General features: G+C 33.3%; 1 protein-coding gene across 1 annotated transcript in view; it reads right to left on the bottom strand.

The window, feature by feature from the left end:
• The window catches only part of LOC107592729 (PATJ crumbs cell polarity complex component), a 138,128-nt gene that overhangs the window by 14,629 nt on the left and 110,828 nt on the right, over positions 1-12,671 (bottom strand). Inside the window, exons 31-39 of the mRNA XM_016282281.1 lie at positions 9,837-9,909; positions 8,318-8,419; positions 7,762-7,848; positions 5,910-5,978; positions 5,522-5,648; positions 5,110-5,216; positions 2,572-2,655; positions 1,953-2,146; positions 1,001-1,148 (exon numbers count right to left, since the gene is read on the bottom strand). Coding sequence (XP_016137767.1) covers positions 1,001-1,148; positions 1,953-2,146; positions 2,572-2,655; positions 5,110-5,216; positions 5,522-5,648; positions 5,910-5,978; positions 7,762-7,848; positions 8,318-8,419; positions 9,837-9,909 — 991 coding nt within the window. The remainder of the gene's footprint in view (positions 1-1,000; positions 1,149-1,952; positions 2,147-2,571; positions 2,656-5,109; positions 5,217-5,521; positions 5,649-5,909; positions 5,979-7,761; positions 7,849-8,317; positions 8,420-9,836; positions 9,910-12,671) is intronic.

Raw genomic sequence — 12,671 nt, 5'->3', positions numbered from 1 at the left:
ATATATATATACACATATACATACATATATACACACACACACACAACGTGATGTTTAAGCTAAAATAAAAAAAAATCTAAACATCCTAATAACATGATGGACTTACCTATATATACTGTACATCTTTGTATGTAAATGTATGTGTGTGTTTGTATATTACATAAACAACATTTAGCACAGTTTCAGCTAAAAATCAAACAAACAAACATTCTATTAACTTTTTTTGCGTTATTTGTAACAATTTTATTACTCAATTCAATTTGTTATGAACTTTTTAACGAAATTTCTGGGAGTTAGTGTAGGACGTTACATGAATTTGAATACATCTTAAAACTTACAAAAGGGTTGGGTTGGATATTGTTTAATATCAAATTTTAAGCATATTTTTGGGGACAGCTGATATGCTGATATCTAAACTGACCATAACAAAAACTATGATAAACCAATGTGATGCTACAATGTGAGGCCAAAACCGTTATATGAAGTGTGTTTTAGAGTGAACATGCGTTTGAACTCCATATAAACCAATGAAACAGGTAGGTTAGATAGATACCACATTCAATTTGACAGTACAACTTGTATGCTGACATATCTACCAATCATAGCCCATGCATAAAATTAAATATGATGTCTATACCGGCCATTATGATTATAAGACGTGGAATTCAGTGTTTTTGTCACTTGAGATGAATTATGTGATCCTACATAAAACTTTGGACCCCCCTGAATTCTTCAAGCTCTTTTTAATAGGAATGAACATTGCAAACATTTTTTTAAAAATATAAAATCTTTAAATCATTACTGTAACTGCAGACAAAACAAAATGTTTAAATAAGAAATCCGAAATTGTTTATAAATACCACAGACCTCAACAGCCACTAAATACACAACCAAACAGCGACACCTAGTGGCAGCATGACTGCTGCTCCAACTAACTCCAGTCTTGTAATTTAGTTTATGTAAACTGGGCTTTGGGTTTTAGGATTGAGGTGGAGCTCACCTTGAGAATGGCAGCGACGGTCTCCTGTGAGGCCTGTCTCATGTCCTCTCCATCCACAGACAGGATCTGATCACCCTGCATCAGTCTGCCGTCCAGATCAGCCGCTCCGCCCTTCACCACATCCGAGATGAACACACCCTTACCATTTCTGAAGAGGGAGAAAAGGAGAACGAGGAAATTGAGTGTCATGTTTGTGTACAACCAAAATAGTTACTGTATTGTGCAGATTGTTTTACTTTTTTTTATATTATTGTATTGTGCATTCAATTTTATTATTTTATTTTTTAATTATTATTATTTGGTGCATTTTATTTTATTGTATTATTTAAAAATTATTATAGTATTATAGCATAACTTATTATTTATCAAAACTATTACTGTGTAAAACTACTAATATTATTTTTGTTTTTATTTTATTCTATTATTTTTTAAATGATTTTTACTGCATTGTACATTTGATCTTATTTTGAATTAGTGTATTGTGCATTTCATTCTGTATTGAATGATTATTGTACTGTGCATTTTATTGACAAGTCGCTTTGGATAATTGTACTGTGCAATTTGAAAATGCAAGTTGCTTTGAATAAAAGTGTCTGCTAAATGAATACATTTAAATATATTATTTTAAAATATGATATTGTGCATTTTTTAAATGTTAAAATAATGATTATATTTTATTATGCATTGTTTTAATTATTTGAAAAATGCTTTATTGCCAATTAAAACATTACTGAACTGTGCATTTTATTATTATTTTCAACATTACTGTACTCTGCATTTTATTAAGATACTACTTTAAAATTATATTTTATTATGCTTTTTATTTCATGATATTATTTTAAAATGATTACTATTGTATTGTGCATTTTATTTATCTTTTCATTTTAAAATGATTATTGTTTTTTCCATTCTTTCCCTTTTCTCCTCATAAGGAAAACAAGCTTGCACTCACCTCTTCCCAACGATGCTCAGGCCCAGCCCGCGTCCGCTTCTCTTCTGAAGTTCAACACGGAACATGTCGAGGTTCTCCTCGTCCCTGTATTGCGCCTCGTCGCGCAGGACCGTCAACCTCACTTTGGCCGGTGTTTGCCGTAGAGCAGCTATGGCATCTTCATGAGCCACGCTCCGCAGATCTACTCCATTCACCTGCAGGGGACGCCAGAGAACACAGTCTCCTTACACATTTACCAATAATACAATTATGCAAAATTAACGCTATAGAGAATTACTTAAAAAATATATATATAATAAAAAAAACAATAAAAATGACAAAATTACTAAAAAGTCAACTGAAATAAAAAAAGAAATATGAAAATATAAAAATAAAAGCTAATTCATAATGACGAAATAAATACAGCACATAGCAAAAGCTTATGCTGACACTACTCTATGTCCAGAAGATGGCACTATTGTCAAAGTTAAATACAGAGGAGCACTGTTCAGATCTAAAATAATTCACAATAATGCCGTCAAATTTCCATTTTGCTTAAGGCAGACCAGCTGTCAGTGACATTACAGAGGTGTCCCGCTCTACAACCTTACAACACACTCTCTCATACACACAAACAGACCTCGAGAATCTGATCTCCGGCCCAGACACGACCGTCCCGCGCTGCCGCCCCCTCCTCATACACTTCATGAATCACTATGGCATCCTGAAAAGAGGAGAAATATGTGTGAAGAGGAGAAATATGGCAAAAAAAGAGAAAGAAACTATAAATTCCTATCACTTGTTTCTTAAAGGAACAGCTCCCCTACAAATTCTGTCATCATTTACTCAGCCTTACATTGTTTCAAATGCGTATGAAACAGAACAACTACAATGAACAGAAATTGAAGCTTCAAAGCTTCATAAAGGAGACAAAAGTAATACGAATTGACTCTTTAGCCATCTTTCAAGTCTTCTGAAATCATACCATAGATTTGTGTGAAAAACATTAAAAGTTAAAATTAATTTATCAGTGATTAATATTAAAATGAGCTTATTTTCCATTTTAGTTTAAGATTTAGTACATTTTGTTAGTGCTTGTCATTTTTTCTTTTCCATTTCTACACAGCTATTTATTTTTATTTCAGTTTTAGTTTTAGTAATTTAAATACTTCTATCATTTTTAGTGTTTTAGTACTTTAACCTAAATTATATTTAGTTGCCAAGGCAAAATCCTTGATAAAGATTTTCATGTAATATTTAAATTTTATAGTATTTCAGCTGTATTTTAATTACTGAAAACGATTTTTAATAGTTTTAATTTTAGTTGACAATATCAACAATGGTCATAATGCACTGAAAATCTTGACATTTTCTACTTTTGTGAATCAATCATTCTTTTCAATCGGATCTTTTTAATGAATCTCTCTCGGTTCACAAAAATTGAACGATTTGTTTACGAATTAAACTGATCAGGTTCTTGAGTTCAACTCACCGACTTCATTCGGTTAAGAGCTCACAGGAGGAAAAGATTATCACCGAATAACTGATAACAAAAATAGTCAGTCTGTTCCTCGTACAAAGCCTTTGTAACACAAGTAATATAGTGCATGTGTCATACGGATCAATTTTATACTTTTATTTGCATCCTTTATTGAAGCTTGAAAGCTTTAGTCACTATTATTTGTAACTGAATGGAAAAGAGTAACCTGCACATTTTCTGAAATATCTTCTTTTGTGTTCCACAGAAACGATATGTCGTACTGATTTGGAGCGACATGAGGATGCATAATTTCTGCTCCCCTTCACCTTTAAAATCCTTTTTTATAAAAACACACACGAAACATTTTTTTTCTGCTGAAAACCTGTGGAGCCCGAGGGCTGGTTTTGTTAACTCATGGAAGCCTTTGACAGCTAAACTAGCCCACAGAGCTGGAGCGCTGCAGAATTATGATGGCGAGGTGGGAGTACACTGATAAAAACCTGAGGCGATGCTCGTGTCTGCAGTCGGGCAGAGAAAGTCAGGGCAGACAAAAAGCTCCTGCTGTGACCTGACTGTTCCGATGCAGCCCTGCGGCACACTAGAAAGAATGAGCCCTGTCACTTTTATCTAGCTATTTTTTAAGATAAGAAAGCATCCTGGGTGTGTACGCTACCAAATCTAGGTAAAATAAGCAATCAACAACAATAAATGTGCTATTGACTGAATCTGACATTAAAATGACTCATTCATGCATGTTTCAATTAAAGGAGCTGTATGTGCTAACTAACACTTAAATCACTGATTTACAAAACTGAAATCATAAAACAGAAAAAAATACAAAAGACATAATACAAAAAAAATACAACAGAAAAAAACAAAAGACAAAACTAAACACAAAAACAAAAAGCCGAAAGATGAAAACTATATAGACATTTTTTTTGAAAAATACAAATAAAATACAAAATATAAACATATAATATATAAAAATATATAATAATAATATAATATATAAAAAAGCAAAAATTAAAACAAACACAAAAGACAAATCAAAAACTAAAAAGAAAAACAAAACAGAAAGAAAAAACTAAACACATACAAGACAAAAAAAACCTACAAATTAAAATAACAAAACTGAACAAAAAACATAAAAAAAACAATCAATAAAAAACCTAGCAAAAATTTAAACAAATACAAAAGAATAACAAAACAAAAAACAAGACAGAAAAAAACTGAACAGAAAAAAAAACAAATACAAAAGACAAAAGAACAAAAAAACGAAAACAAAAAAGGCAAAATTGCAAAAAAACTAAGACAAAATAAAAAAACTAAACAAAAAAATATAGTAAAATTAAAACAAATACAAAAGGCAAGGCAAAACAAAACAGAAAAAACAGAAAACAACAACAACAAAACAAAACAAATAAACAATACAGAAAAATAATAGCGAAAAACAAACAAAAATAATAAAAAAAAAAAAGCAAAACCATACAAAATAAAGCAAAGCACATTTTATTTCTGGTATCATACCAGCTGCGTATCTTTGCCGCCGACTATACTGAGACCTAGTCCAGACCGGCCTTTAGAAATCTCAATAACAGTCTCTTGTCCTGGAACTATGGGACACGTAGCAGGGTCTGAAACACACAGAGAGAGATAATACAAAATAAAGCAAAGCACATTTTATTTCTGGTATCATACCAGCTGCGTATCTTTGCCGCCGACTATACTGAGACCTAGTCCAGACCGGCCTTTAGAAATCTCAATAACAGTCTCTTGTCCTGGAACTATGGGACACGTAGCAGGGTCTGAAACACACAGAGAGAGATAAAGATGATGCAAGTCCTTCATGTTCTGTGTTTTTAAAAACACTCAGAGTGAAAAGAAAATGAATTCCTCTTGGAAAAAACAACAACTGTCAGTGTTCAAAGAGGCAGAGGCAAATCCACATGGCAGCGCTGTGTTGTTTTCATTTCAGTCTTGATTAAACATGCATTTGGGCACCACAGATCGCAGCGCTACATCAAAAAAAAAAAGTCCATATAAACATGAAAATTAATGTAACAACGTAAAAGTGTTTTAAACTAAATCTGGGACACTGAGCGTGTTTCACCTTTGCTGCAGTACTCGAAGTCAGGGTTGGTGCCAGAGACTGGCACGGATGATCCCGAGGACGTGACCTCCAAAGAACTGGCTGACGGCCTGGTGGAATTCCTCTGGATATTTGGAAGACTGGTGATCTGGAGACGATCCAGGACAAGGGCGAGTTTGCAGGAGAGACACAGAGGTTAGACTGTTTACTAACGGCTGCCATGTTTTGTCTAGGCAGAGCTTTCATGTTTTGGCACCTGTTTAATTGAGTAAAAATCTCATTCAACTCACATGCAACTCAAAGTTAAAAGGAACTCAAAATGAATGCATTAATGATGACTAAGAAAGTTAAATGTGTTGCAAATGGTGTTTTGTGTAGCACAAACATATACTTTATTGAACAAACACACCTGCTCCACAAGAGGCTTTGGTGACTGTTCGCTTGGAGACTCCAATATCTTCTCTGAGGATTTCAGCTTCTGAGAAGATTAATAGACCGTAATTAGTTCTATCACTCAGTATAACAGACTACACAACCCAAATTTAATGGAGCAATTATGAAACTAACATTCATGGCACTTTTTGATTCATGAGTAAAACGGTAAGGATAGGAATGCATTACTAGTGATGTGATAAATGTTTTAAACATTTTTTAAAAATTTCCATAAATACATTGGCTGCATTAAAAATCTGGTATTCAAAATTTTAAAGCTGAAAATAAAAAAGATTTAGGATTTTTTAAAAAAGTTATGTAAAAAAAGAAGGAAAAATATATAATATAAATAACACATTTATAAATATATGGGTATTTTATATATCTATTTATTAATAATAGGTATACAGGTGCATCTCAATAAATTAGAATGTTGTGGAAAATTCATTTATTTCAGTAATTCAACTCAAATTGTGAAACTCGTGTATTAAATAAATTCAATGCACACAGACTGAAATAGTTTAAGTCTTTGGTTCTTTTAATTGTGATGATTTTGGCTCACATTTAACAAAAACCCACCAATCTCAACAAATCAGAATACTTCATAAGACCAATAGAAAAAACTATTTTAGTGAATTGTTGGCCTTCTGGAAAGTATGTTCATTTACTGTACATGTACTCAATACTTGGTAGGGGCTCCTTTTGCTTTAATTACTGCCTCAATTCGGCGTGGCATGGAGGTGATCAGTTTGTGGCACTGCTGAGGTGGTATGGAAGCCCAGGTTTCTTTGACAGTGGCCTTCAGCTCATCTGCATTTTTTGGTCTCGTTTCTCATTTTCCTCTTTGTCTTCTGGACAACTGTCAGATCAGCAGTCTTCCCCATGATTGTGTAGCCTAGTGAACCAAACTGAGAGACCATTTTGAAGGCTCAGGAAACCTTTGCAGGTGTTTTGAGATGATTAGCTGATTGGCATGTCACCATATTCTAATTTGTCGAGATTTTTGTTAAATGTGAGCCAAAATCATCACAATTAAAATCTATCTATCTATCTATCTATCTATCTATCTATCTATCTATCTATCTATCTATCTGTTCATAAATGTACATTTAAATATAGATATTATAAATATCTTAAATAAATATGTATTTTTATTCAATATATTTATAGATTTATAAATATATTTAAGATTTACATAAATATTTAATTATAAATAATATAAAAAACAATATAAATAATGTAGCTATTGCATTAATACAGAAAATTGGCTAAGTATATTAATTTCAGTATAAATATGCAAACTACAACTAAAAGTCACTCATTAAATTAAAAATGCAAAATGCTTTAACATTACATCATTATGCTGGATGCTTGCCTATTGTCGTGGAAAAAAATGGGTTATTTTGCAATTTTCACCCAAATTTTCTATGAATACAGTGGGGTTCAAAGACCTGAAACGGCATATATATATATATATATATATATATATATATATATATATATATATATATATATATATATATATATACCGAATTATATTTATATATACATACATACGTTTGCATTTATTTTATAAATAAGCTGAAAATAAAAATGTAAAAAGTTGTAAAAATTACTTAAATCAAATAATAAATGATCAAATACATATTCTACATATAGAAATATAAATTGACTTATAAATACTAAATAATAACAAATTATTTATATGGGTATTTTACATATACAATAAATTGCATAGCATAGTGAGTACAGTATACATTTTGCAAATATAGTACAAGTACTATATGATTCTGAACATACTCCTTGAGATCTTCTTAGGTGTTCCTCACCTTCAATGCTGACTCCTCAACTCTGAAAGTCTCCTGCATCTGATCTGTCTGAGTGGAGCTCACGGGCCACACCACGCTGGGCTGATCCTGTATGAGTCAAGCAAACAGGTAAAATAAAGCGCGAGGCCTAAAGCCTCAACTAGGTCAAAACCGCATTCGCCACCTCCATCTAGGACAGAGTTAAGCTAGAGGCAGCCGATGACAATGAGCTGCTGTTTAGAGTCAAGCGCCTGTTTGTTTATCGAAAAACAAATCCACATTTAGGGCAGAAACAGCTGGTCCGAGCTCAGACCGACAATGAGGGGATGAAAGCGAGGGGAGATGGGATAGAGTCGTAAAACGCTGAGTCAAGAGTCATTATTCTTTTTATAATGATGGCAATAGTTGCTACGTTCTTGCATCATATCTGTTGAAAAGTCTGGATTACAAGCATAACAGACTGAAGTGAATTTTTTTTTATTCACTGCACTCTTCACTTTTATTAGACTCTATATGAAACAGTATTTTTATAGAATCTTTATTCGTGTATAATTATTCATATTTGTATAATCAATACCTTGATTATCGGCGGCTCAGGTGAGTTTCTGCTCAGAGGGAGGCTCTCGGGTAACTGTGGCTTCTCTGCTGGAGCTGGAACTGCTGGCGTATTTAGATGTGTCTGAAAAACAGTTCTGAAATCAGATGAACTCTTCTAACTTTTAGCAGTGCAGGAAGGGGTGAGGACCTCTAATTACCTCAATAAATTAAAGAATTAAGTAAGTACATGAATGAATAAAAAAATTAATTAAATATTGTCATAGAAATAAAAGAAAAAAACATTTATTGTTAATATATTAAATATTAAATGTGACATCTATATTTATTTGTACACGTAAAATGTAAAAATGTAATAAAAATTAGTAGAGTTTTTTCTTTTTTAAATTATTATTTTAAAATATTTTTTCCTGAAAGTGAAATTGCTGTAGATTGTGGCACAGCATATTCAATGTGTGTGTTATGTGGAACATAATTTTGGACCAATGAGTTTTCATGGTGGCCAACAAAATCGTGCTATAACACATTGCTTGATGTGGTTAGGACAAAACAGGCAATTTATGCGAAAAATACATAAATAGATAAATAAATAAAATATCATATTAAAACAATAATATATAATCTAATAATAGAATAATAACAATAACAGGTTAATGTTAATATATTAAATATTAAATGTGTTATCTATATTTTTAAACATTAAATTAACAAATGTATTTAAAGGAACACTCCACTATTTTTGAAAATAGGCTCATTTTCCAACTCCCTAGAATTAAACAGTCGCCTGCTGCACCCATGGTACGGCAGCAAAGTTCCTTGATTATTATAAACGCCGGAATGAGAGTATAGTTCCTAGCCATACCGGCCTAGAAAACCGCAACTTTTCATTTTCCGTCGGTCTTAGTACACGATGTAACTACAGAACAGACAATTTTTAAATAGGAAAAATATAGAAACTCTTTGGTCATTTTTGCACGAGATGCTAACTGTCTAATCAGATTCAATGATCTATGCTAAGCTAAGTTAAAAGTGCTACCGCCAGACCCGGAGATCGGCTGAATGGATTCGAAAACGGTAAAACTAAAAAAAAATTTAACTCTAGGGGAGTTGGAAAATGAGCCTATTTTCAAAAATAGTGGAGTGTTCCTTTAAAATTGATTAATTTGTGTTTAAATTAAAATATATATTTTTATAATTTAAAAAAATTTATGTATTTATTAACTTTTTTCTTGAAGGCATAACATGAGCAATAAGCATGACATTTATGTTATGTGGAGCATGACTTTGGACCAATGAGTTTTCATGGTGGTTGACAAAATTATTAGGACAGAACAGGCAATTTATGCAATAAATAAATAAAATATCAGATTAATATAATACAATATATTAAATATCAAATGTGATATCTAGATTTTAAAATATTACATTAACACATTCATTTATACTTAAAACTGGACAAAAAAACCCTGATTTACAGAGAAGAAACTCTGTAAACACAGATTCTAATTAAGTCATATATGTCCGTTCATAATGTACCGTACCTCACTGGAGAAGAACAAGGAAGGCTGGGAAGGAAAAGGAGCGACAGCCATTTGATTGATAGCATCTTCATTCCTATCAACCGACATAAAAGATTAAATATTAATAACCATTCACAGCAAATTACATGTAATGACACAAAAGTAGAAAGCATTCACACAATTTTACAAAAACAGTGACACAATATTTAAATTATTTGTAATTTCACCAGCAAAACATCTTGAAGGGACAGTTCACCCAAGAATAAAAAAAACTGTCATTATTTACTCACCCTCATGTCGTTACAAATCTGTAAGAGTTTCTTTCTTCTGTTGAACACACAAAAAATGATATTTTGAAGAATGTGAACCTGATGGTAGCCATTGATTTCCATAGTATTTTTTCATACTATGGAAGTCAATGGCTACCGTCAACTATGGTTACCAACATTCTTCAAAATATCTTCTTTTGTGCTCAACAGAACTCATAAGGTTGAAACAAATTGAGGGTGAGTAACTGATAACAGTATTTTTGGGTGAACTATCCCTTTAAAAAAACGCATATCCAAGAAAAATGATTCCCATCCTTTCGATGACACCAAAATTTGCCCGGCTCACTCTCTACTTCTCATGTTCCCACATGGCTCTTGGCAGATTTATCTGCTGAGATCGATAAGGACTGATGGACCAGATGAATTGAGGTTGCGCTATGAATCCTCGAGTAACGAGTAATATCGCTCCCTATACCCCTCCTTCTGTTCACCTTGGTGTTATTGCCTTTGCTCACTAAATTACCCATTTCCAATTACTGTCAAGTTGAGGTCAACGTAGGTGATCAGAATTTATGAAAATTTATGAACCTCAAGCTTGTTTCCAAATAACCCCTTCTGATCGAAACACCAAATCTGAACTAGTGTCCTGATTTCATCCAGCCCTGAAATCCTGAACTCGGAATGAGATGGTGACATTTTGCCGTTCGAGTCACAGGCGGACACGGTTCGATCTTGACCACTGGCCAGTTACGCTGAAATGGCAACCTGCTTTCCTCTATTGCATTCCATCATGTGTCGCCAAATGACTTTTGACACAATACAAATCATTTAACAAGGGCTTTCCGGCAAACTGGGCATCCATTAAAGTGAATCTATTAACATTCAGTAGCACGTTAACGTTGTTTTGATAGACGTAAACAGAGCTGCCCGTCATATTTCTCAGACCTCTGATAATTAGCTGTAGATAGCGAGGAGATATTGGCGTCTTTACACAGTCGTTATCAGCAAAACATGTCGGACTGACAAAACAAGCAGTCAAATAAAGGTCAAGCTAACAAATACTCTTACAAAAACCTGAGATATGAACAGAAACAGATGATAAGTCTCTGATTACGCCTGTAATGACAAAGCCAGCTTTCGTTTATGATGGACTGAAGGGCTGTGCTGCATTAAAACCATGTGTTGCTTTACAAAAATCTTCTAAGCAATCAAAAAACGCTTTATAGCGATAGCAGTTCCAGTTTATTAAACCATATCACACCTCACTCTCTGGATGGGAGGACATGACAACTCCAGAAATACTGCTATTAAAATGCTATCAAGTATCACATCAATGTCACATGGCTTTGCTCGTGTTGTGTCAATACACACAAGCCAGCATGTGTTTGATTTGGTACTTGGGAACAATGACTCCACTTTTCAAAGTGACAAGAGACAGAGATAACTTGATATGGAGTACTTTTGACACAATACAAATCATTTAACAAGGGCTTTCCGGCAAACTGGGCATCCATTAAAGTGAATCTATTAACATTCAGTAGCACGTTAACGTTGTTTTGATAGACGTAAACAGAGCTGCCCGTCATATTTCTCAGACCTCTGATAATTAGCTGTAGATAGCGAGGAGATATTGGCGTCTTTACACAGTCGTTATCAGCAAAACATGTCGGACTGACAAAACAAGCAGTCAAATAAAGGTCAAGCTAACAAATACTCTTACAAAAACCTGAGATATGAACAGAAACAGATGATAAGTCTCTGATTACGCCTGTAATGACAAAGCCAGCTTTCGTTTATGATGGACTGAAGGGCTGTGCTGCATTAAAACCATGTGTTGCTTTACAAAAATCCTCTCAAAAAAAGCAATCAAAAAACGCTTTATAGCGATAGCAGTTCCAGTTTATTAAACCATATCACACCTCACTCTCTGGATGGGAGGACATGACAACTCCAGAAATACTGCTATTAAAATGCTATCAAGTATCACATCAATGTCACATGGCTTTGCTCGTGTTGTGTCAATACACACAAGCCAGCATGTGTTTGATTTGGTACTTGGGAACAATGACTCCACTTTTCAAAGTGACAAGAGACAGAGATAACTTGATATGGAGTTAAAAATGCTAAACAGCTATTATAACCCTAGAATGCATATTTGGGGTCAAATTGACTCGTAAGTTGTGATTTTTAAAATATTTTATTGATAAAAACATTTATTTGATATTCAATGAATTTCTCAAAAACTTGTTTCTGGCCCTAATCAATGTTATTTTCATATGTTTTTGTCATAGGATGAGAAACTCAAGAATGCATAAAGTGGGTCAAAATTCCATTGCCTATGAAATTTTGACTTAATAGTATTTTGGAACACATTTTTGATAGTAATAATATATATTTTTTCTTTATGGATTGCTTCATCTGTTGACTTTTGTTTTTGCTCTAAGCCAAGAATTCTGAATGAACAGTATTTATAAAACAGTAGGCAAAAAAAAGACCCGGGTGACCAAACATTCTCACACACACACGCCCACACGCATGCACACCCCCCCCCCCCCCCACACCCCAAACGGTACAAAACCCCAAAAAT

This window comes from Sinocyclocheilus grahami, unplaced genomic scaffold (genome assembly GCF_001515645.1).
Source record: "Sinocyclocheilus grahami isolate Dianchi unplaced genomic scaffold, SAMN03320097.WGS_v1.1 scaffold157.1, whole genome shotgun sequence".
Classification (NCBI taxonomy): Eukaryota; Metazoa; Chordata; class Actinopteri; order Cypriniformes; family Cyprinidae; genus Sinocyclocheilus; species Sinocyclocheilus grahami.
This window is presented reverse-complemented; position numbering and strand designations above follow the sequence as displayed.